This window comes from Medicago sativa, chromosome 7, assembly GCF_051527215.1.
Source record: "Medicago sativa cultivar Bolivia chromosome 7, Bolivia_mono, whole genome shotgun sequence".
NCBI classification, from domain to species: Eukaryota; Viridiplantae; Streptophyta; class Magnoliopsida; order Fabales; family Fabaceae; genus Medicago; species Medicago sativa.
The window spans coordinates 12,380,286-12,406,160 of record NC_140755.1 but is presented as its reverse complement, the minus strand read 5'-3'; the positions used below and the strand labels follow the sequence as shown (position 1 = coordinate 12,406,160).

The following is a 25,875-nucleotide window of genomic DNA, read 5'->3' as shown; positions in this document are numbered from 1 at the left end:
CACCATTTTGCCAAAGGTTATGATCATTCACACTTGAACCAATGCTAAGGTTCATTAAGCACCATTTTGCCAAAGGTTATGATCATTCACATTTGAACCAATGCTAAGGTTCATTAAGCACCCCTTTGCCAAAGGTTCTAATGTATATGAAAGCTTCTCATGAAGATTTACAACTCTTGATCTAAAGTGATTCCATTATTTTGGAAATCACCAACAATTTATTCAACAGTGGCATCAGTTTCAAAATAGATATTTTTATAGCAATAGATTTTCAAGTGTTTGATTTATGTGATCTAACCGTAATCAAATCAGGGATATACTTGAATTTGTGGTCAGGGATATACAATTTTGTTGGATGCTATGATAATGTTGTTAGGCATGTGCTAATGGAGTTGATAATCATTGTTTGATTTATGTGTTTGTTCATCCTTAATTTGCAGGATCATTGTAGCTTTTTTGACAGTACTGGAAAAATTTGCTGATGTGGTTAATGGATGGTGAGTGCTTAAGTTTTTTAGCCATTTGTACATTGTTCAATTTTGATTAATAAGATTTGTACAAAAAAATTAACGTTGGAACTTTATGAAGGTTGCTCATGTATGGAGAATTAAAGCTTGCCCTGTTCATATACATGTGGTATCCCAAAACTAAGGTAAGGAAAACATAACATGTTTGAGAGAATGTCTATTTGGACACTTTACAATATAGTACTCTTTTTCTCAACACTTTTTTTTTGTATGTTTAATTTCTTTTTCATTTACCAAGGAATGTGAAAGTTGTGTTTATTCTTCAGTTAAATAATGAGATAAAGTTTATTCTTCAGTTAAATAATGAGATAAATGTTGCTTGATGCAGGGGACAATATATGTTTATAATAAAGTGTTGAGATCATATGTATCTAAGAATGAAATTGACTTTGACAAGAAGTTTCAAGAGTGGAGAGTTAGAGGATGGGATTTGGCAATTTTTTACTGGCAAAATTGCACTGAGTTGGGGCAAACTGCATTTTTTTCAAGTTATTGATCACTTGGCTGCTCAATCCAAGAGATTATCAGGCAAATCATCCAAGAAGGTGAGTTGCAGCAACCTCTAAACCTTTTCTAAATTGACTAATGACGCAAGGTCACCTATGAGATTAGGTGTGTCTCCGTGTCCGACTTCACACGCGTTGGTGTTCGACACCAAAACGACACCGACACCGACACATATCTGTTAGCATTATCAACAACTCCTCTAACTTTGCATATATATTTTTTTCATATTTTCAATGTCATCACACTTGGTAACTCTAACGTGATATCTTGATATTTTCAAAGGTAAAGACTTTAGAGGTTCAAAGAAAATGGGAAGACAACCATGTTGTGATAAGGTTGGTTTGAAGAGAGGACCATGGACTATTGAAGAAGATCACAAGCTTGTGAACTTTATCCTTAATAATTGGGATTCAGTATTGGAGAATGGTTCCTAAACTTGCAGGTAAATATTTTAATTAAAAGTTTTTTTTCCACATGCTTTTTAGTTGATAGATAAGTTTCATTGAAAATGTGTTTCTAACATGCTGCATATTTTTGAAGGTCTTCTAAGATGTGGAAAGAGTTGTAGATTGAGATGGATTAATTATTTGAGGTCGGACCTTAAGAGAGGTGGCTTTATTGAAATGGAAGAGGATCAAATATACAACTACATGCCCGTCTTGGTAACAGGTACAACATACTTTCTAAAAGCTCATTAGGTCTGCCTGAGCATAACATAAGGTTTGCATATATGAGGCCCCTAAGTAATTCACAATAGTCTCATAACATGCATTGGCTTAGAATGATGCTTGCATTGACTTATATGAGCAAACAACAAGACTTGAAGATCCTGAAATTCTTGTGAGGGAGACGGTGTGTATGCATCGACCCAACTTTATGAATATAATGCAGTTATTGTTACTTTTGTTCTTATAAAAATGAATTCTGAATTGAATATATGCTTAAATACAAAACTTTTTAATCTTTTTAATCTTAAGTTTTTGAAATTACCTTAAAGTATTACTTAGTTTAAAGCAAGTTATCTTTTAAATAGAATTTTAAAAAAAAATCAACTTAAAATTATGATACTTTTGAATTGATGAAGTATTAGTTAGTTTAAATTTTCATGCATGTTTACAACTCTTTCTAGGGAAGTTTTTGAACCATTTCAACCTAAAAAGTAAACTCTTTTAACCATGTAGAGTTTAATGAGGATTTTAAAGAGAAGAAAAAACTAATATAGAAGATGAGGTCAAATTTGAACAAGTTTAAAGATTGATGAGATGCTTACATATAAGAGCTACAATCAAGAAGTATATGTGGAAAAAACAGCATGTGCCTGATAAAGCACCTTCAACTGCAGCATTTGACTAAACTAAATTGACAATCATGTTAGTTTCTCTATGGTTTTGGACTTGCAGCCTTATACCTCTGGTAATGGCAGTGAAAATGTAAGTTTGGAATTCATTTCCCCACTTCATATGTATACATGACATTTGAAAGATGACTCAATTGTCAAATAGACTGGAAAACTCTTTCATTTGTTTGATAAACATATCTTAGGCTTTTAATGAAATGTTTGATTTGGAAGTGAAAATGCCCCTTAGAGCTCTTAAAATTAAAAAGGAATGAAGCCCCCTGTGTGCATGCCTCCTTTTTGTAATTTATAAGTTGTATCTTCGGATAGCTATTTTTAGTTTTTTTTTTTTCTTCTCTGTGGTTTGTATCTACCTTGCAATTTCTTTATGTATGGTTACACTCACACCCCACTGCACTAGCAGGCAGAAATCAAGATTAACCAATGCTCAAAGCACCCATAACAAAACCCCTGTACATATTTAGATAGGAGGTCTAAGTAGCCACATCAAATTTGGAGATATAATTCCAGTAGAAATATTTCTCAACTTTGAAAATTGTTTTTTATATTATGTCTTAATTGTAGACCAAACCATGAAAATGAAGTGAAACAAAATGGACAATATAACGTTATGGGAAAAATATTATGTGGCTTTGATGAATTTTCTTGCTGATCGGAAGGATGCAGGGATATTAACTCATGCTCAATGCAAGCTTGGAGGTCAATATTATGTGCATGTATTATTTTTGTCGATAGTTTGGTCGTGTATCATTTAATTCAAGTTAATTATTTCATCTTTATTTTGCAGAAAATGGCAAGTCTAATTTATGCAACAATTGGTCTGGTTCAAGGTTGCTTTGGGCTACGACTCATGCATATTCAAATAGTTGGAAGGTGTTGTTTGCTCTTGCATTTTATTCATTTTTTTTCTTTTTTTATCATAAATGTCAGATATCTGGTCTGTTACTCTCTGCAAGTTGCACACTTCAGCTGGTTTTTTCATATATATATATATATATATATATATATATATATATATATAGGGGGCTGTTAACTTGCACCCACCTAAAAACACTAAGGTGCAAGTTAACAAGCTGCACCTACTTGTACTTTACTAAAACACCCTTTTGTCTCTATTAAACTTTATTTTAATTAAAAGGACATTTTTGTAAATAGCATAAATAATATTTGTTTATAATAGAAAAACATGGGTGTTTTGGTAAATAACTAGTAGGTGCAGCTTGTTAACTTGCACCTTAGTGTTTTTAGGTGGGTGCAAATTAACAGCCCCCATATATATATATATATATATATATATATATATATATATATATATAGGGGATGTATCAAATGAGAGGAGTGATTATTGTGAGAGGGTGAGAGGAGTAAATAATAGCCATCAGATTTAAGCCAACGGTTGGGATTATGTTTTATTAACGTGCACACTTTTTCTTTTCATTTATCTTCACGAGGCGCTCTCTATCTATGTTCTCTGAATGTTAAAACGGTTTTTTATTGTTTTTGTTTTGCTTTTAAATTGGAAGAATCAAACGTAGAAAATACAAGATCATCTCACCTCAGGTTGATAAAAAAAAAGGATATCTCACATCATGGACATCTACATGCTCACTTCAATTAAAAACTTCAATTGCAAATTCTCACTTCAATTTCTTCATTTCCATTCAATTGAACTCTCTAAATATGTGACAAAAATCATAAGGAAAATTGAAGGAAAATAAAAACCTTAATTCTTACTTTTTTTTCCTCACTCTTTTCCCAGAAAACAAAGTAAACAATGTCCGATTTCCTTAACAGTGTTGTTAACCGTAATAGTTTTGTTAAACAAGGTCTAGTTTTTAAAAAAACAATTCTCATGATTTTGAAGTTTTTCCTTATTGATAATATGTTTCTACAACCTAATTGAAATAAAAGATATGAACAGGGAGAATAGGGAGAATGGCGTTGCAACCTAAATAATGGTGAGAGAAAGAAGAGAGAGAAAATTGAAATCAAAAGGAAGAGGAAGGGGAAATAAATGGGGGGGTTACACGCTCTGTGGTGGGAATAACTGTAATTTTGTCATCTCCATAATTTTGTGAAGTAAAAAATGCTAAGATGAAATATCTGGAAGGCTAACAGTGTGATTAACAAAAACGGTGAAATTAGCCGAGTGTGAGTTGTACAGTTAGAATATATAGAGTGACAGTAGAATATTGAATTTTTTTGAATTGATTGAATCCTAGTAACAGTAGGTATCTCTATCGGAGGAGGAGAAACAAAATGGAGTTTCAGCATCAGCACCGTAACAACAACAACAACAACAATTCATCATCTCCACAATGTTCCTCCAATTCCAACTCATCCTCCTCCTCCTCCGTCACCACCACCGCCGCCACCAACAACAACCCTAACAGAATCACCAACACCAACGATCCAATGCACTCATGGTGGGAATCCGTTTCCAAAGCCCGTTCCCGAATCCACTCCCTCTCCTCAATCCTCCCTACACACACCTCCACTCTCTCTCCCCTCGCTGACTCCGAACGCCCTGCTCTCTCTCTCTCTACTCTCCTCCCCCACCGCTTACTCCGCCCTCTCCTCCTCCCTCTCCGGGTCCCACTCCGATCCCCTCTGTCACTGGCTTTACGACACTTTCCTCCGATCCTCACCTCCGTCTCGTTGTCCTCTCATTCATCCCTCTCTCTCTGGTCTATACCTCTCTCGTGTCCACTCTGTTGGTGTAATATTTCAACTCCTCTTGATCCTCACCTTGCTGTCAAATCCACTAAACGTGCCTCCATCATCGGTGTTGCTCTTCATTCTTACTTCTCTCAGATCTCACATATGCCTTCCTGGTCCAAGCTTGAATTTTGCAGATTTGCCACGGGTTGGGCCGGTCAGGATTGCCCCTGCCGGAGAGAATTCGATCAAATCGAAAACCTCAACAATACTCTAGCTTTGAGTAATGGTAATGGTAATGGTAATGGTAATGGTAATAGCAATGGTGATGGTGAGAGTGAGGTTGAGATTTAGGAGGTTGCAGTAAACATGAGGAATTTGGAGATTCATCATGATCCTGAATGTGAAGAATCTCCAAAGGGAATTGCGAAAGGGGATAGAATCCCTTTACCTTGGGAGATACTTCAACCTACATTGAGAATTCTAGGACATTGTTTGATGGGTCCATTGATATCTCAAGAGGTGAAAGATGCTGCTTCTTTTGCGGTTAGGTGTTTGTATGCAAGAGCTTCTCATGATCTGGTGCCTCAAGCAATACTTGCTACAAGGAGTCTCATTCAGCTTGATAACAGGACTAGGGATGCTGTTACTTCAGCTTCTGCTGTTGCTTCAAATGTCAACACACCTACCAAGGCCAAGAAACCTAAAATACTTCTCGTTTCAAAGTGATTGTTATAAGATCAGATAACCCTTGCTGTATCTCTGTATAGTATATGGGTAGTAGCATTTCAATATCTATTCTAGCTTTAAAGTTTATACTCTAGATGTAAGCATAGTTCGTGTTTGAATTATAGATTCTTTATAGCTGTGGTTAGTCATGTTGTTTTTAGGTTTATGTATTTTTTTTTTCCTGTTGATTAGTTGTCTCTTTTAACTTTGTTTCTTGGTAAAATTATCATGTGTGGTGTGAATCATTGTGCTATTGTTTGATTTTAATGAGAGTGAATTTGCTATTCATGTGTGGTGTGAATCATCGTTGTACTTTAGCTGTAAAGATTGAGATGTTCTTTGTGAGTTATAATTTGCTTGCTGGTTGTTTTGCCGGCGCATTTGGGTTGTAGCTGTCAGCTTCGGTTGTTTTGGTTTTCTTATATTTGTAATATTTTTGTGATTCAAATGTTATTTTTGTGAATGCGTTTATACTATTGCATCCATGTTGTGATAATATTACCCACAAAATTCATATCTCGTGTTATCTATGTGATTTTCTTTTTGCCTCTGGTTGGGACCTTGACATCATAAGGGATAACCCAACTCTATCCTTATGCTAATATTATATTATCCTTCTATTCATGATGTCTGTTAGTTTAGTTGGATGGTCATATTTTGTATTTTGGAACATTTAAAAATATGAGGATGGTTTATTTCGGTTTCAATTTAAAGTCCTACTGCTAATGAACGTAAATACAACTTACTTTTGGATCTTTATTTATGACAATGCCAAATTAATGCTTTGATTGCTTTGCCGTATGCTTGACTGAAGCATCAACTTTTTGCTTTGGTAAAATTTGTCCCAGGACATGTTCTACTCGGCTTTGAGTCCGATGGAATCTTAACCAAACACATTATAAGCGATGAGATTGGTTGACTACTTAATTTAATGCTGATTTTGTTAATCAATTTATTCTCGCCAGTTATTTTCTCATGATTTTGATTTTGAATCTCTATTGGTAATGATGGTGAGAAGTGGTGATAAGAGAGCCACGTTATCATAGTTTCATATGATTGCGCCATTTCTCTTGTTTTTGTTGATACCATGAAATGTTAAAGGTTTTATCAAAGAGGTTTATAACTAGAACATTGGATGATGGGATTTGGACATGTTATTGAATGAACTTGAATTTTAAATTGGAAGCTTTACATTTTGATGTATGAAATGGTTATGTGCAACAACAATAGTACACCAGGGTCTTCTTTAGCATCACTATTACCAACTTGAACATCGTGTCCCCAATGTGTATCTGTCTTTAGTCTGTTTAGTGGTGTTTAGATACGGAAAATGCAATGTCATATTTACTCTTGTATAGTATGCCCCTTTGTTTGATGTAAAACTACGATGTGTTCATCTGTTGAACACGAGCTGTCTGTTTGCAAAGGGTTTGTCTAATGTTTGTTGGTGGCTGAAGCTTGGTGCTCAATGGTTACAAATTACAATGAAGCTATTGACCCTTGGTTATTTGTGTGCATTCTATGTCATTAGAAACAATGATGGGAAGGGAATTAGAAACAGATATTAGACACCTAGGGTGTCTCGGTGTGTTCCGCAGTAGAAATTTGTTAGAATTTTAAAGATCGACGTTTAGGAGAACTATGGTCTGCCTTCTTGTAACGATTTGTCCTGAAGATTGGAACATCATAAAGCATGATTCAGCCATCTCTTGACAGTAAAACTGCATAAGCATTTTGATAGAACCTGATATCAAAATACAAATCAATATTAATAATACAATAGATTTTCCAAGAAATTCGAGAGTCTTGGTTCTCTCCCCTCCAAGAATTCGAGAGCTTGGTCTCTCCCTTCCAAATAACCACTTTCTACTTTTTAGAATAATCCACAACAGCCTGTGGTTTCCCTTTTATTCACACACAATACATAACTAACTTAATATATAATTACTTGTTACATAATAACTTACACAATAATTACCATAACTGCTATTTTAAAATATAATATTTATTTAATAATAACGAATACTCTAACCCATTTTTCCCTTACATGACTTTGGACTGCTTGAAATATTCATCCTGCTAGTTGGCCAAAGCTTCGTGATCCTAAGCAACATTCTGCTCGAGATGTGTATTGCCTCATGGCCATGTACATCATCTTTGGCCTATTATTCCTTTTCTCGGTCTGTTATCGTTGTCCTCATAACGGCATCATATCACAAACCATTGGGACATTTGGAGACAGTTTCATCCGCGAACCTTATGGTAACAAGCATGAACCAAGTAATTGAGGAGAACTGCCCGGGAACAGCTAAAGGTGGTTACAAGCCTAGCATAAAAAAGGAAGGGGACAAGAGAACATGTAGATAACTCATTGTTAAGAAAACAAACGCCTAATCTTGAGGGTAACACATCATCGGCGGAGGTCTCATTGGCAGAGGTTGTTAATATTCCATCCCGGAACAGCTTTGATAGAAGACAACACCAACAACAACAACAACAAAATCTTTTCCACTGGATGGAGTTGTATATGTGGATCAAATGATGTCATCGAGTTCTATAACCCAGAGGTTCGAAATGCCGCTTTGATTTAAATCCTTTTAAATTGGGCTATACTCTGTCTCAAGTGCTCTTCACATCCAACCCTACCTTGTGGGAAAATACTTCGGTTATTGTTATCTCCAGAGAGCTTGGAACTGGAAGAGAAACCAAATCACGCCGTAGTGTAGCTACCGGTAATGAAACAAACCACATTACATTTTCTTATGCAGCAATGTAGCTACAGGTAAACTAGCATAGCAATGTACCACCTAACAACATGTTTCACCCCAGCCATAACTATCGTAAACGGCTGCCTCATAATATTACATGTCAAATTCAGGTTCTTTAATTGAGAAACCTCATTTGTAAATCATATGAAATAATTCATCAGTTTAGTTCTAAAGTATATAAAAAATCCGTCAATTTAGTCTTTGACGTCTTAACAGTAAGGACTAAAATGATCGATTTTATATGGTTTAGAACTACTTGGTCTATTTATGTAGTTTAGATTTAGATACTAAATTGAAGTGAGGGTTATAGTTTAAGAACTAAATTAAAAGAATGTGAAGGCTCATGTACTTGGAAATTTGATTGGCTATTTATTCATCATACAATGATTTAAGAAAGGTGAACATTTCAGCCTCTCTTAGTAATTGAGAAACCTCATTTATAAACTAAATGATTAATAGAAGATACATTCAAGAACTCTACTAGCACTAACTAATGAAATATACGCAATTTGAGGATCAAAATGATTAAAGAATGAATGGGCCCTAAAAGATGTTTTCTAACTTATCAAACCAAATAGTCCCTAAAAGATGCTTTTAAGTGTTTACAGTAATGCATTTTCATTTGTATTCTCGGTCCTAGAGATGAAAAATTACTAGAAGGAATTATTTGTAAAGTATTTCTAGTTTAACAGTTAGATGATGTTAGGATTACTAGTCTAGTAATACCAGGCTTCTGCTTGAACTAGTAATTGAAGTATTTGACCCAAGTATTACTCACGTATATATAAACAGGTGTATTTTTGTGTAACATCTTAGTTCTTATATATCTAATAATTCGTTGTTGGCCATATTATTCTTTTTATGATTATTATTGTCTAAATTCTGAAAAAACTTATTAACAGGTGGAATAAATTGAATAAAGTAGGATGAATTAATATATGGAATGGGGTGGAACTAATGCCGTTTTCCATTTTGAAAACTGATATGCCATGCATAATTTGCTCCTCCATTTTTTTGAAGGTAAAATTGAACAGCTCTAATTACATATTCACCTTTTCATAATTTTTTTGAAGTTGGCACTATGTTTCTCATTTTCTGTTTGACTTCTAGGCACTTTCTTCTGCATACATGCCAATTGGAGCTATCCTTGTGAGCCCTGAAATTACAGAAGTAATACATTCACAAAGCAACAAACTTGGTATAACAGTTCATTTTCATTCATTCAACACCTCATCTTTAGGTTTAGTATTTTTGACACATGTTTGCTTATTTTAGGTGTATTTTCTCATGGGTTCACTTATTCTGGATCACCCGTACCCTGTGTTGTTGCACTTGAAGCACTCAAGATCTACCATTTTAAAACTAATACGACGCTTATTTTATCCGCTTTCATTGTTTGGCTGTGGAATGTGATAATTCCTTGTCTTCACAGGGAAAGAAATATTGTTGATGTAGTGAACAAGATAGCTCCTAAGTTCCAAGATGGCATAAAAGCTTTTTCTGACAGTCCCATCATTGGAGAGGTATATATTATTTGCTGGTTAGTTTTAAGTTTGTGGTTGATATAAATGCATGAAAAATGTAACACTTCTCGATCTGCAGATACGGGGAACTAGCTTGATCCTAGGGACTGAGTTCGTAGACAACAAATCACCCAATGATCCATTTCCTCCTGAATGGGGCAAGTTCAAGACTTATTTTTCATCCACTCCTTTGCCCATTTAATTTTTACAACATGGGTTTTATTTTATTCTGTCTGGTGATATTACGAGTAGTTTAAGCAGCATACTATCTAATACATGACTATCCTTAGATAAATACACAATCGGAGTGAGACATATCAATATTAAGCAGGCTTCCTCCTTTCAAGTTTAGGATCTATAAACGATAGATATATTTCTCTTTAGGTCTATAATGGCTCATTTTGCCGTCTTACTCTTCTTTTTTGTGGTAAATAATCAGCTTACTGGTTTAAACTTTGAACATGCATACTGTTTTTATGTACATGTGGGCATATTTACCAGTTTGTTCTAACACTATGATATACATTACAGGAGTAGGTGCCTATTTTGGAGCACAGTGCGAGAAGCGTGGGATGCTAGTTCGTGTAGCTGGGGATAGTATCATGATGTCTCCACCATTTATTATATCACCTGAAGAAGTTGACGAGGTAACTTTACAAACAAACTTATGTTCTTTCCACTTCATTAAATTGAAGAAAGTTTTCTTAAAATTTAACATCTGGAGCAGAAAAAAGTATCACAAAAATTAAATTATTGAATATGACCGGCGTGAAGAAACACACTCTTCTGTTCAATCATCCTAGGTTCTTTAGCGACCTCATTGGTGGGGACATGATAAATACTCTTATCTATGTTGCAAAACTTTCAAATGAAGGAATATACATACATAAATACTCTTTTATTTGAGTGGTCTTGCTTTAAAAATTGTACATACAAAGTAATTGGAAAAAAAAAAAAAAATTGGCCACACATCAAAACATACAAGTCAATCGGCCGCTGCACATTCCTATCAGGGAAACTCTTGTTTCAAACTGAATTGAATGCATCTGCCCAAAGTGATTGACTAGTTAGTATGATGGCCTATGGTTCTATTGAATTTTTGCTGCGACTTTTTCAAGATTCAAAAGACCAACAGTCACATGTTTCCTCTGCAAACAAGCATAACATAAACATTAACTTGTGTAGTATCTCCTTCGTTTATATTATTATTCAGTAGACAATTTTTGCTAAATGATACTGCAGATTTTAAATTTGGATTTTATTATAAGTGAGATTTGTATTCCTTTTTTCCCAGTTAATCAGCATTTATGGGAAAGCTTTAAGAGAGACGGAAAAGAGAGTACAAGAGTCCAAGTCTCAACGCAAGTAGCCGAGGCAGATGATGACGATGAAATAATAAACTCTACTTCCTTTGTGTGAAGAGGAGATTTTTAATGTAATAACTTATCAGGCAAATTTCTCTTAATAGAAACTTTGTTCCAACCTTTTTGTTCTTGTAAATATTAGTGTGTAGTGTGTGCGCGTAATTCGGATCCTTGTTAAAGTAAACTGCAAAGGGAGCACTTCCAAATTTTAGCATTAAACTTTATTATCAAGGGAAGGGACATGAGATTGATACTCGTAATCCAGTATGGTGATGAAGATGACCGTAGACAATCCAGTAATGCTCGCCACACATCATAGTGTTATATCGAGCATCTGAAGTTGAGCCAACAAAATTAAGGAAAATACTTCGGGTAACTTTGAGTTTTGGTGACTTATATTTAATTGACATACGAATGATTAAAATAATATCTTCTAAAAAAAAAAAACACAAAACACAAGCTATGTAAAACTAAATCAGATTTGTGATGCACAATAAAAGACACCTGATATTACTTTTTAGTGATCACACTGTCACACCAGCCTCAACGGACCAAATTTAAGTCACCTGTTCTTTCATCGACTATACAACCTACGTATTAAAAATCTACTATTTTTTGACCAAAAAAAAACTACTATTCTACGTCTGTTGCTTATCCTTGGCGTGTTTACTTTCTCATTGCTAATATAGTTTAGGTAATCAACTGTCAAAAAGAAAAACATATAGGTAATCTAACCGACATTCTCACCCTCAAGTGTGGGATTAAGATCCTCTCAAGAGGAAATAATGAGAGAATCTAGACCATTAAAATATAAAAGGAGTATAACATTGAAATTTGAAAACGAGGGAGAAAAGTCATTCAAGGATGAGATGTAAAAATGAACATGCAACTATTTTGGCCTCTGGATGTGCAACTTGTTGTGAGACTAGTCACTGACCCAGGAGAAAACACAAAAAATGTGTGACTTCTAACTCAAATTTGATACACAATTTTCTACATTTTTCCAATAGAAAATGGAACACGGGCACTATTCAACAAGCACTAACAAGAACTATTGAAAAGGTCACTCAACCTAGTACAAACAATTTGCTACTATTTATTTAGTATAAAACCAAGCATCAAAAATTAAGAAATGAAAGACAACATAACATTGAAAGAGAGTAATTCTCATTTGTCGAAGTTATTTTTTGGTATTTTTACTAGCTTGTCTTCTAGCTCGCCTCTCTCGGGAGCTGGATGTTGGTCTAAAACCTCCATTCTCTGATTCAGAATCATCCCAATCTTGAAGTGATTTCTGTCATAATTCAATTTTATAGGATTGATAAAGATATCATGTAATATATATTACATATATAATTGATGATGTTGCTTAATGACTTACCTCTCTAATCTCATTGAAACTCACTGCATAGAAGGTCACTGCTGCAGCCGCAACAATGCCCAATACTGGAAGAGCGAATTGCATTGCATCCATTCGAAACACATCATTTAATTACATATAAAAAATATCTCATAATTCCTTCGAAACAAAAAATAATCACCCATAAATAACCCTCATGAAGGCATGGTCATGAATATTTGAACACATCATTTAATTACATATAAAAAATATCTCGTTTAATTATTTTAAATGAAATACACAAAACTTATCTCATTTTTTCCTTAAAAAAAAAAAAAAAAAAAAAACTTATCTCATTTTTATTGCATGTTTGCACAAACCATAAATCACCCCTTAGAAATATTATTTCAAAAAGGATTTTAGGTTTCAGATTCAAACATAGGTGAAGAGGTCAAACTTAACAATATCAACATTGATAGTTTAATTAAACTTTATAAACTACAAAAAAGAGTTTTGTTGTTGATAAAATTCATTTATTTTTATTATGAATAAAAATTTATTTTATTTGAGAGAGTAGATAATATAACATTTTATTTCTAGATATTTGAAATAAAAATAATAATAAAAGAATATAATGATTTTTTTTTGAGATGATCAAGTTTTAAATACCGTAAAATTCACTACAACATATTTGGGTTTTAGTAACATTTTACAAATGTTACCAAATCAAGAATTTTTTTACCAATTAGATTTAATAACTTTTGAATAAAAGCACGATCAAGTTTTGTTACTAAAATATTTAAACTGTGTTATAAAATTATGAATTTTGAAGCATTTATTTTATGTCTATAGCATTATTTAATTAACATTTTAAAAAAATGTTATCGTTTAGTAAAAAATGTTATCGTTTTACATTATCAGTATCACCTTTTTAATGTTACTAATTTTTGCAAATTAAAAATGATGAATATAAGTATTAATTTAATATCTATAAGATCTTTTTTTAGTCAAAAACAATTTATAACGGCAATTCATCACAAGTGTAAAAAAGAACATATTTAATAATCATTTGATAAAAATATTGTTTCATTTAGACACACTGTGTTTGATATAACATTTCCATTACTTTGTTGCATTGAAATATTCTTTACAAAAAATTGAATACATTCAACAAACTCTATAAGATTGTTGATGAACAATTGAACATATATATTTACATAGTAGTACTGACATCGTCAAGAGATCAATAAAGGTTATAGAAACCAAAAATAGTAGAAGATTTTATAAGACTTAATCTCCAGGTTGCATACTCAAAGCATCCACATAAAGGGTGGTGATTGCAATATCGATTAAAGTAGTATTCTTCATTGTTTTTCAAGGAGTTTATTTTAATTAAAGTGCAGTTTACTTGAATCAAGGAGACATTTGTATTTTTATTTATCTAAGTTTGAAATCCAGCTTATTTTTAACGGACAACGTAAGGGATTAACCAACTTTACATGCAAGGACATGGCATTAGTGAGCATAGAAGAGTAGTACAGAAATCTCATAAATAAATTACGGGTCATTTATTTGCAAACAGGCACATGACATAGCAGGTAATGTCACTATAGTGACTGCCCTTAATGTGGACCTTCTTCCTTTTAAGGAAACAAAATCTCATAACATAAAATATAGCACAGAATTTTGTTGAACCATTGATGTGAAACATTCTGCTTTGTGCATGGCTATCCAATTTCGCTCTTGACTCAGCAGTTACCAGAATAACTACAGGGATAAGCCTTCAGATTTATCTCTGATTTTGTGTGGGAAATCATGAGTTTTACTTATGGCTTATCATATATTAAAAAATTACGGGTCATTTGATATATTTTAAGTCTGCAATTTCCAATTTCTTAACACTGTGAATTTTGCTCCTACAATAAAAATACTCACAAAGTAATAATTGCACAAAGAAACAACCATCATTGTTAGTTACCACTTGGAGTGAGTGATGATCTACATTTATGAAATGATGATGACTCTCACCACAAAGTCGAAATAGCTTAAATTGGTGAAGAAAAATATTTAGATCAGGGCAATTATGAACAAAAATGAGGAAGAAGAAATTGACATATCATTGAGGTGGTGCATCGTGCTGAATGAAATAAAATAATCAGTGAACATGAGAGTTTGGAAAAAGTTGGGGGATTCCAAAGTAAAATGCACCACTATTATCTTTTGGTGGAGGCTAGGATGAGGGAGCCAATAGTAGGGCTGGCAATGAACCGAACCAACTCGACAATAGTTCGGAACTCGATTCGACAATTAACTCGTTGAACTTGGTTCATGAACCAAATGAGCCGAACTTGAGCTGAAAATTAAGTTCGTTAAATAAATGGGCCGAACTTGAGCAGTATATAGTTCGACTCGGTTGGTTCATGAGTTGGCTCGATAATATATATACATATTTATATTTATTTATTGGTTTAGTAAAATTTAATAAAGTGCAAACTTAAATATTAAAACATGAAATATCTAATTTATTACAACCTTCCTCTCATATTTAAGTACTTGTTTTTTGAGAAAATATTACTAATTTAATTAACAATTAACAATAATTATAAGAAAAGAGAGAAAATAATTAACAATTAACAAGAATAATTACAAGAAAAGAGAGAAAAAAAGAAGCTAATAATATACAAATGCAGGCTTAGGCTTTTAAGTTTTAACAACGCATATGTACTAAAATTTGTCCCACATCGGTGAGTTCAATCACATCAGTGAAGAAGAGTTATTATAAAGAGAAGCATAAGGGCATCACAACATTAGTAACTATAAGGTCGTCGCTTTTTTCCTGTGGTCTTCAACTTCCATAATTTAATGAGTTCAATTTTTGTTGTTTTTTTTTTATAAATAAAATCAAAAGGTCAAAATATATTTTTTGACAAAAACAGAAAAAGAAACTTTTGAATTATGTTACTCGAGCAAACGAGTTGAACCTAACGAGCCGAACCGAGTTGTTCGTGAACTTTAAACGAGCCGAACTCGAGTTAAAAAAATGGTTCGTATCGAACTCGAGTCGAGTTTCGAGCCGAGTCAATTTTTATCGAGTCGAACCGAGCTCAGATGAATTCGACTCGACTCGACTCATTTCCAGCCCTAGCCAATAGGTCCCTCATGTCATGAGGGAGCAAAGATGTTTTTTTTTTTTTACCTTAGGATTAAATAAATGGATTGGATCTTCTCAACATCAGCAAGAGAACACTTACATCTCTCCACACTCAATCACAACACATCATACACTCTCTCTCTCTACACATGATTCTCTTCCAAGTACAACAAAAATCTGTTCGTGCAAAAAAAAAAAATACATTTCTTTCTTCCTCACAATTTACACACCACACAAAAACAATGAGGTGCTGTTTACAGTGGGAATTTGGCATTGTTGAGAAAATAATTTGTACCCAGAACCAAGCATACGTATTACGTTGGTAAAAAACATGGATTTGCAAGTTTTTGTCCTTGTTTCTTTCATATGTTTCCGGCGAGTTCCTTAAAAATAATAACTGTGATTGACTTGTGGATTTGCAAAATAAACATGTGCTTTCTCCTTGCCTTTCAAATCCGATCAAAACTACGTAAAAATCTTAGAATTTCATTGTATATCGTGAGAGATTCGATCGGGTCGTAATATGGGTCAAAAGACCCGTTTTGAAGACGACGGGCGAAGAAGAAGACTTTTAAAAATAAAAATAAAACTGGCGAAAAATAAAAACAAAAATAAAAATAAAAACTAGCGAAAAATAAAAACAAATAATGGGGGGAACCCATGGCTCGAACCGGATAAAAACAAATAATGGGGGGGACCCACGGCTCGAACAGAAGACCTATTGAACAATTGGTAACATACATAACCAAACACACGACACGTAGACATTTGCTATTTTTGGATTTTTATTGTATTTAATTGCATGTTTGTGCATAAAAAAGCAGATCTTGACTAAGTTTATAAATTCAACAATTGGCCTAACTTGAGACAGATTGGAAAAATCGTTGTACGAAGTACATTGAGAAGAAGCTGAACTCTGACTTAAGTTCTGACTGATGCTTTGACTCTGAGCTTGAGAAGTGTTAAAGTTCAGAATGATCAAGAAAAAGGGTTTTGTAAGGATGAGTTAGGCCCCAAAATTTCAACACTAGTTAAGGATTAAAAAAAGAAACAAGTGTTAAATTTTATGTAAAAAAAAGTTACTTTCAAAATTTTATGTAAATTTTATGTAAATCAAACACACAATTTTCAAAATAAAGTTTCTATATTTAGTTTCTTAACAAATGCTCCAAGGGCACTTGTTGACATTTCCCATAGATGAATTGAAGGTAAAAAAAAATTTGTATTTAAATACATTTAAAAGAAATGAATTGAATAATAAATTAAAATTGAAAAATCAATTCTAGAATTTAAAGTTGAGTTTATAGCTTCAAATTAAAATCGATTTTAACGATAAAATCAATATTACTTAAGAAGAGTCGCACATACTTCCTTTGGTCACATTTATAAGCAATTTTTACGTTTTCAAATTTATTAAATAAGCGTATCTAGACTATATTGTATTTTCATATACATCATTTATTTAATGAATTTAAAAAAATAAAAGTTATTTATTTATTTTTTATTTATAAATGTAACCGGAGAAAGTATCAATCAAATAGACATCTAAAATCAATTTTTGATCCTCTAAAGTTAAAACCAAACACACCCGTACTATTGTTCAAAAGTAAAATTAAAGACAAACTAAAGTTGCGCTACTAATTCTTTTTGTATGTCAAAATCAATCTTCATAACACACAATATTCATGAACATAGGAAACACGACATTTTCATGGATGACCATTTTTAGTTCAAGTAAAAGATCAACAATCTCTAATGTTAAAAAACTTAAAGTGTCAAACGCAAAACATATAAAAAACTTGTTGATTGAGATAACACGATTTCTTATATTTTACCGCTTTGTTTGACGTGGCTTTAAATGTTGTCGATTCACCATAAAAACATTGATCTCTAATTCCACAAATGATAAAACCCCAACCAAATTCACACATACTTATTCTTTCTTTCCCACTTATACACCATAACATAACCTAAAATTGAAACGAGTATGACCTAAAATTGAAATGGAGTATGACTATACTATATAGGTTATAATTACTTACCATTATTATTAGTTCTTGCAAGTTACAATACTATGCTACAACAGCAATGATCTTTAGGGTCCGTTTGGTTCGAGAATTAGGAGGGGAGGGGAGGGGAGGGGAGGGGAGGAATTTTAACGGAGGGGAGGGGAGGGGAGATATTTTAATTAAAAGTGTGTTTGGTTCACAAGGGGAGGGGAGGGATTTTATAATTATTTTACTGTTTTACCCTTAAACTTAATTAAATAAGGATAATAAAGTAACGAAACAATAACGATGTAATCGATAACAACATGATGTAGACGATGGAATAATGGATTAGTAATAGGGTTGCTACAAGGAGTAATAAAAGTTGTTACAAGGAAAAATTGTTAATAATATGGAATAAAAGTTGTTACAAGATAAAAAATGTTAATAATATGAAATAAAAGTTGTTACAAGATAATATAACCTATAACCTAATAATAGTAAACATTGTTTCAATGATAATATAACATAATAATAATAAATGTTGTTAGAAGGATAATATTGAGATTTTAAATTAATATAAGGATAATTTTGACAGTGTAATAAAATTTGCTCATCTCCCCTCCCCTCCCCTCCCTTTCTAAAAATTGAACCAAACACTTCAAATTAAAAATCTCCCCTCCCCTCCCCTCCAAAACTCTCGAACCAAACGGACCATTAATGTCATCAAGGGAATTTGATTTTGACTCAAGCTAGCATAAGCAAAAACACAAGGGACCAAGTCAGTAGAAACTGTAGACTTAATTTGCTTGAAGAAGTAGTTTTTTTTATGGGGAATATAAAATAAAAAAATGATGACTCGGTTACTACTATTGAGTTGACTCATGGTGTGATTCGTTAACATGAAATTAGTATGACCTGCAAGCAATTCTGAGGCCATTGACTGTAACCCCTCTTAATTTGTCAAGTTGGCAGTAAAGGAAAGGACGAGACAGCTTTCACAGTAAAATCATTGAGGTTTTTCATTTTGGGGATGTAACCCAATTCCCTTTTCTTTTCTTCTTTACTTTTTTTCCCTTCTTTTCATAAACCTCTTGTTTTATAGATAGATTATTACATGCAATTCCTCACATATCATGGCTTGAAAATTATACTAAGACAATATTACTCCTCTTAATGTACAGCTTCAACAAGAGTTCAAAATGAAAATTCAGTATTTTTTTTCAATAAAAAGGAAGTATTTATTTGTGAGTTTTTTTTTAGATAGTCATTTAATTTCTTAAAAAAATATCGATTGATTAATCCTTCAAAAAATTAATTTAGTAAGTTTTTTAAATGTAACACACTATTAAATGGCATATTTTGTTTATATATATGTCTTTTATTTATTTTGATGGTCGTTTATTAAAAATATATTTTGATGAATGGATTAATTTGTTATTTCATGAATTTGAGATATTAAGGGTGTGTTTGAATAGAAAGTTTATGAAGAAAATTGAGGGGATGATTTGTTTTTCTTTTTTAATACTAATTTTTTTTTATAAAAATTGAAATAATAACATATATCATGTAATATTTCAATCACATTTAATTTATCATTTTTTGAAGAAAATCATAAAATATTTTATATTATCCATGATTTAAAACAAATTAATAAATGTTCTCTTCATAATCCATCAATCAAAACACAAAATAAATAAATCGACCAATATAATTTTAATGGTTAAAATGGCTATATATTATTTAAATAAAGAATAGTCTGGTTACTCTAACTCTAGAGAATGATGGATTCAATGAAATCTAAAAATGTTACTCATCATGAGTAATGGAAAGCTGGCACGAAAGAAATGAAAAATGAGTAAAGAAACATTCTTTGATAACTAGAGATAGATATGAATGCCTAAATACCTACTCGTTCTATGTCTACGCTTTGAATCATAATTAAACGGCATTGAAACTACTATTATCAATGAAATGCTATAAGCATGTTTCCCTCAAAAAAAACATGGCTGGGAATCGGTTCAAACTTTCTCTATTTTTCAAAAGAAATTGAACTTAATTTACAAAAGAGATAGATAAATAGATAGATAGATGGATAGATAGATGGAATAACAGTGAGACTCATTTATTAATGGAACTCTCTATTGATAAATGGAATAAACATCTCATTTGTTAAAATGGATTCCATGAATATCTAATTTATGTCTATCTCTTTTAAAAATGAAACTCTTCATTTTTATACGAAATTGAGAACATCTTGGCTATAACTTATTAGAGATGACAAAAAAAAAAAAATCCATACTTGCATATATGTATATAAAACCCGCCACAAGTATGAGACAAATAGCTTAACAAAAAGTAATACTTTTTTAAAGAAATGCAATTATCCAATAAAAGATAATAGAAACATACAAATACCTCAAAATTCATTAAACACTCATCTACCAGATATCCTCACGGATATGGGGTGGACGTTAATATCATATTTATCTATCGTAATATAAATAGTGGATGATTAATATCGGTGTCGACAAATACTCATTGACATCCTTAATCGTGACTTCGACAAATAAGGATTTTAAATTTCAACCATCTTTTTTTTAACTGCTAGCATGTATTTTTTGTTAAAAATATGCATATAGAAATATTGTTGGAGTATTAAAATTGTGTATTTAATTATTTTAAATATTTTTAAAAAATCCGAAAACAAAATTTCTACTTTTGAATTTCTCAACACGTTTCATTAAGAAACAAACAAGATCCATTTTTTTTAATTATTAATAGTGTGTATCAAGTTGTGTCAAATAAGGTAAAACTGTAATAAATGGTTGTAGTCGTTGTCTCTCTGTTTTGGAAGTGACTGGGGATGTTGATGTATGGTGCATATGCTTTTTCTACATTTGTGGTTGTCGTTTTGGTTATGATTGTTGTGGGTGATCCAGTGTTTATGGTGTAGTTTTATCAGAGGGTTTGACTTTTTATCGTGTAGAAGGATAATAGAATATATAGGATGATTGTTTATTTTATGAATGAAGTTGGAATCTGAAAGTTAGTTTTGTATTAGGTTGTGTCGGACGAGATGCAGATGTTGTAAGTGGTTGTAACTATCGTCTCTCTGTTTTGGCAGGAATGAGGGTTGTAGGTGTTAAGGATTTTGCTTGAATTTGAGGTTATTGTTTTGGTTGTGGTTGTTATGTGGAGGTTTAGTGTTCACGTTGTTGTTATATTGGAGGGGTTGTTTGCTTTTGGGTGGAAGGTTGTGGCAAGGGGCTGATATTGTTGCAGCTCAACGGATTCTTGTTGTTAGAATGGGCTTTGGTTGTTTGTAGGGGTGTAACAGTTCGATTTGGATCAGTTTTTGATAAAAAAAATGTTTGAACCAATGAAATCTTCATCGATTCGGTTTGGTTCAGTTTTTACTGTTTTTTTAAAAAAGAAACCAAACCAAACTAGTCAATTTGGTTCGGATTGGATCGGTTCAGTTGATCGGTTAGTTTTAAAATGCAATTAAAAAAATCCATATTTTCATGAAAAATGGGTTTCATGCATACAACATACGCAAATATTTCACATAACATTGTTTTCCATGTTCCCTGTTTTTCAAATATTTTGTACTAGTCTAAATACCCGGCGTTGCCCGGGTTAATTATTATAAGCAAATTTTTGTTTGTGTTCGGGCAAACATAAATATATTAGGTTGAAATAATTTAAATTCATAAATAAATGTCATTAAACAACATAACATATTAATGGTTAAAATCCTTTAACCACAAATATTGACTTTAGTTTCGCACCTAAATAAGCTATCAATACTTGGCTTATAGTGGTAGAAAATAATATTCATAGTCTGCATCATAAATAAAATAATATGTTAAAAGGTATAATACTTTGCCATAAAATAAAATTTTAAAGACGTATGAAAATAAAGAAGTATGAGAGTATTTGGTTTAAAGTTATTGGACTTCAGGAATATTAACATTAATTCTTGTAAAAAAAAAAGTCTACAGAAACAATATATATATATATATATATATATACACACACACACACAAACGATGACAAAACATGATAAGAATGAAAAGCGAGCAGAAATTGGTGTGATGCATTTTTTTTAGATGGAATTTGTTAGGTTAAATAATTGCAAACCTAATAAAGTAAATGAGCGGAAAAAAATTAGGTTAAATTGTTGCAGACCTAACAAAATTAATAAATAAGAAAAAATTAGGTTAAATTGCTGCAGATGTAACAAAATTAATAAATAAGGATAAGTGTAGAAAAAAAAGGCGAGAGGATAGAATGAAATTGGTGCGATGCATTTTTTTAGATGGAATTTGTTAGGTTATATAATTGCAAACCTAATAAAGCAAATGAGCGGGAAAAGGTTAAATTTATGCAGATGTAACAAAATTAATAAATAAGGATAACTAACATGAAGAAACTAACAAGAGATGGACGATCCCGACGGCAGTGAGAAACGATGGGTTAAGTGTGACTTGCAGCTAGTGTTCTTTTTTAGTATAAACGAAATATAGTGTGAGTGATGAGATGAGATGATGATGGGAGAAAGTGAATGAATTATGAAGTATTTTATGTTGAACTTCAATTTTGAGCTTAATCATAAGTCTGTGTGAAGAGAGATAATATCACTAAAATGAGGAGTGAAGTTAGCATCGGTTCGGTTTCTTTGGATCTCAAAATTAAAAACCGAGAACCGAACCAAACTATATCGATTTAGGTTTAGGTTGGTTCGGTTCGGTTTTGAACCAAACCAAACAAGGTCGGATACATTTTCAGTTTGGTTCGGTTTGGATTTTCGGTTTTGTCCGAACAACTTATACCCCTAGCTGTTTGGAGTTTTTGTGGGTGCAATTGGTTGCGAGTGTGGACAAATAGTTAAAAGTTTTTAAAAATATAAAAATTGGAAAATAGTTAAAAAAAATTGGTGAGGTAGCACTCAACCAAGCAACACTAAAAAAATTATATGCATTAGCGTAACAAAAAAACAGACAGAGGGACATAAAATATTACTCTAAACGTTAATGTGTGTATATATTCGTGAGGTTGAAGAAAGGAGATAAAAATATTTGGGATCATTAAATGACAACGTGAATAAAAATATTTGTGAGATTGTGCTGATTAAACGATATTGAAATTAAATACATAAGTGATAAAAAGATAATAAAATTTCTTTGAAAAAAAGATAAAATTAAATGGAATAAAAAATAATAAAATTTCTTTGAAAAAAAGATAAAATTAAATGGAACCTCCTTAAAAAATTAAATGGAACGGTTAAAAAAAATAAAGTTAAATGGAAGAAAAAAAACATATTGAAATATAATATTAAAAATTAAAGAAAAGGTCCCCAGCGTGCGCTGACAAGAGGTGCTTGTGAAATAAATTGTCGAGAAATAGTTTTTCAAAGCAACATTCAAAAGCTTCTGGTCAAAGCTCATTCCATTCAATTTTATGCGTTCAAAAAAAGTACTTTTTTTAGTAAGTACTTAATTGATATTGTGTTTGACCTAACTTCTCCTTAAAAATGTAGAGAAGTTTGAAAAAAGTTGCGTCAAACGATATCTTAATCTCCCACAACAGCAATGGAGGAGCAACTGAATAGGCCAACTTTAAAAAAAAAAAAACTCTCCAATAATTAATTTACCAAAATGCCCCTAATAGGGGCCAAATGGTAAATTCACCGGACATTCCTTTAAAAATATAAAAATTGGAAAATAGTTAAAAAAAATTGGTGAGGTAGCACTCAACCAAGCAACACTAAAAAAATTATATGCATTAGCGTAACAAAAAAACAGACAGAGGGACATAAAATATTACTCTAAACGTTAATGTGTGTATATATTCGTGAGGTTGAAGAAAGGAGATAAAAATATTTGGGATCATTAAATGACAACGTGAATAAAAATATTTGTGAGATTGTGCTGATTAAACGATATTGAAATTAAATACATAAGTGATAAAAAGATAATAAAATTTCTTTGAAAAAAAGATAAAATTAAATGGAATAAAAAGATAATAAAATTTCTTTGAAAAAAAGATAAAATTAAATGGAACCTCCTTAAAAAATTAAATGGAACGGTTAAAAAAAATAAAGTTAAATGGAAGAAAAAAAACATATTGAAATATAATATTAAAAATTAAAGAAAAGGTCCCCAGCGTGCGTTGACAAGAGGTGCTTGTGAAATAAATTGTCGAGTAATAGTTTTTCAAAGCAACATTCAAAAGCTTCTGGTCAAAGCTCATTCCATTCAATTTTATGCGTTCAAAAAAAGTACTTTTTTTAGTAAGTACTTAATTGATATTGTGTTTGACCTAACTTCTCCTTAAAAATGTAGAGAAGTTTGAAAAAAGTTGCGTCAAACGATATCTTAATCTCCCACAACAGCAATGGAGGAGCAACTGAATAGGCCAACTTAAAAAAAAAAAAAAAAAACTCTCCAATAATTAATTTACCAAAATGCCCCTAATAGGGGCCAAATGGTAAATTCACCGGACATTCCTTTTATATAAGTAATAATAAGTAATAATAATATAGTAGAAGTAGAAGTATAGTAGATTTATTCACTACCGTTTTTGCTGTAGAGGCAATAGAGAAGGCAGAGAGAAGTCTCAAAAACTTGCTATTGTAAGTAAAAGAAACAAACACGACTGATCTTTTTTCTTTTCAATTTTTGTGAGGTTGATCATGGACTAACTTTCTATTGTGTTGGGATAATTACTATAGTGCATATTCTTTAATATTGCCTTCATTTGATGTTTGGAATTTCATTCATATATAATGCTCTCTTTTTTCTTTGACTAGTTTCATAATGCTAGGTTAATTATTGATAAAGCAACCTCAAAAGATTATCAATATTGGACAACAGTAAGAATTTCGAAAAAACCCATAAAACTCAGCCACTTTGCATTATATATTTATGTTTTATTTAAAGACATTTTTTCTAAAACGGTTTAGCAGCTATATTCATCCTCATCCAAGTCTCAAGTAAAGTAATGATATAATTAAAGAAAAAAAATTAGATAATTATTATCAATTTGTGAGTTATATTTTTATTTCTTATTGTTTCTTTCATGAATTGTGTTTCCGCTTGTATAAGGGATTTTCTATTGTTGATTTTCCAACTCTTTTTATAACTGTACTTAATTACAAGACATTTTCAATACAGATATACTCTCTCTTTGTCCAACTATATATATTAGATTTAAACAAAAAAAAAAAATTTGTTCACACTTTCAATTTTCACGACTGATCGTAGTATTAAAGTTTTTTTTTTCTTTTCAAAAAAACTTTTTGTATGTTTTGAACATATCTAATTAGATCATTGTGGACACTCTACAGAACAATGGAGTACAACTACAAAGTGAAAAGCCTCAAGGAGCTCAAGGCTGCCAATAACGACATGCAGCAAAGGCCTCCGGGTTCTACAATGTGTTTGTATATACACAATGTGAATGAACGTGGTAAGAAGGCAATTGAAACAAAAGCCGATAAAGTTGCTACGGCTAATGGTTATTCACTAACTCTACTGGACAATGATCCTGATACCAATTGATTAAAGCAGCAAGAGGAGTGAGCAGGTCAAAGGAGGGTGTGTGTTGGTAGAATGAAATAAAGAAAGTGTAAGGTTATATGTATAAGAAGGGTGTGTGTAAGGTTATTTATTAAGTTTCTAATCTCAATCAAAATTCCTTTGACCAACATGTTAGTGTTTTATTTACTATTTTTTGTTAAAGTTCCTTCTCACTGTTAAAAAATTTCTACTTAGTGAAATTTGGAAAACAAGGACCAAATGAGAATGCAGAAATATATGATATGAAGTACATCCTGAAAGTTCATAGTTGTTATGTTCATCTTGTATTCTTCTAAACTCAAAACCCCTAATCAAATTATCCATTAACCCAAAAATATATTGCAGCAGCATCATCAAACATAGAAAATGAAAAAATAT

At 31.9% G+C, this 25,875-nt stretch overlaps 4 protein-coding genes and 2 long non-coding RNA genes across 6 annotated transcripts; 5 read left to right on the top strand and 1 right to left on the bottom strand.

Moving 5' to 3' along the window:
• Positions 1-862: 862 nt before the first annotated feature.
• LOC146904320 (uncharacterized) lies at positions 863-1,705 on the top strand. The gene is made up of 3 exons (XR_015019424.1): positions 863-1,072; positions 1,317-1,476; positions 1,575-1,705. It is a non-coding gene; the product is annotated as an uncharacterized LOC146904320 (long non-coding RNA).
• A 2,892-nt stretch (positions 1,706-4,597) lies between these two features.
• Positions 4,598-6,066, top strand: LOC146904318 (uncharacterized). The gene has a single exon (XM_085727378.1). The coding sequence runs from the start codon at positions 5,419-5,421 to the stop codon at positions 5,776-5,778; it is 360 nt and encodes a 119-aa protein (XP_085583504.1). The 5' UTR covers positions 4,598-5,418; the 3' UTR covers positions 5,779-6,066.
• On the top strand, positions 4,651-5,403 carry LOC146904319 (uncharacterized). The gene has a single exon (XM_085728262.1). The coding sequence runs from the start codon at positions 4,651-4,653 to the stop codon at positions 5,401-5,403; it is 753 nt and encodes a 250-aa protein (XP_085584388.1).
• A 3,552-nt stretch (positions 6,067-9,618) lies between the features above and the next one.
• Positions 9,619-11,551, top strand: LOC146904317 (gamma aminobutyrate transaminase 1, mitochondrial-like). The gene is made up of 5 exons (XM_085726674.1): positions 9,619-9,744; positions 9,822-10,069; positions 10,149-10,227; positions 10,601-10,716; positions 11,364-11,551. Exons 1-5 carry the CDS (start codon positions 9,675-9,677, stop codon positions 11,436-11,438), a joined length of 588 nt encoding a protein of 195 aa, XP_085582800.1. The 5' UTR covers positions 9,619-9,674; the 3' UTR covers positions 11,439-11,551.
• Positions 11,552-12,392: 841 nt separating this feature from the next.
• Positions 12,393-12,921, bottom strand: LOC146904316 (uncharacterized). The gene is made up of 2 exons (XM_085726675.1): positions 12,815-12,921; positions 12,393-12,727 (listed from the first exon to the last, which is right to left on the bottom strand). Exons 1-2 carry the CDS (start codon positions 12,905-12,907, stop codon positions 12,614-12,616), a joined length of 207 nt encoding a protein of 68 aa, XP_085582801.1. The 5' UTR covers positions 12,908-12,921; the 3' UTR covers positions 12,393-12,613.
• Positions 12,922-24,466: 11,545 nt separating this feature from the next.
• Positions 24,467-25,625, top strand: LOC146904315 (uncharacterized). Its single transcript, XR_015020073.1, has 2 exons — positions 24,467-24,551; positions 25,266-25,625. It is a non-coding gene; the product is annotated as an uncharacterized LOC146904315 (long non-coding RNA).
• The last annotated feature ends 250 nt before the right edge of the window (positions 25,626-25,875 follow it).

What these genes read in the sequence shown, in the direction of transcription:
- LOC146904319 (XM_085728262.1), top strand. Translation starts at nt 4,651, where the DNA reads ATGGAGTTTCAGCATCAGCACCGTAACAACAACAACAACAACAATTCA.
- LOC146904318 (XM_085727378.1), top strand. Translation starts at nt 5,419, where the DNA reads ATGAGGAATTTGGAGATTCATCATGATCCTGAATGTGAAGAATCTCCA.
- LOC146904317 (XM_085726674.1), top strand. Translation starts at nt 9,675, where the DNA reads ATGCCAATTGGAGCTATCCTTGTGAGCCCTGAAATTACAGAAGTAATA. An exon ending in ACAGTCCCATCATTGGAGAG is followed by an intron (nt 10,070 to 10,148) that starts GTATATATTATT and finishes CTCGATCTGCAG; the next exon opens with ATACGGGGAACTAGCTTGAT. An exon ending in TCCATTTCCTCCTGAATGGG is followed by an intron (nt 10,228 to 10,600) that starts GCAAGTTCAAGA and finishes TATACATTACAG; the next exon opens with GAGTAGGTGCCTATTTTGGA.
- LOC146904316 (XM_085726675.1), bottom strand. Translation starts at nt 12,907, where the DNA reads ATGGATGCAATGCAATTCGCTCTTCCAGTATTGGGCATTGTTGCGGCT. An exon ending in GTTTCAATGAGATTAGAGAG is followed by an intron (nt 12,728 to 12,814) that starts GTAAGTCATTAA and finishes GAATTATGACAG; the next exon opens with AAATCACTTCAAGATTGGGA.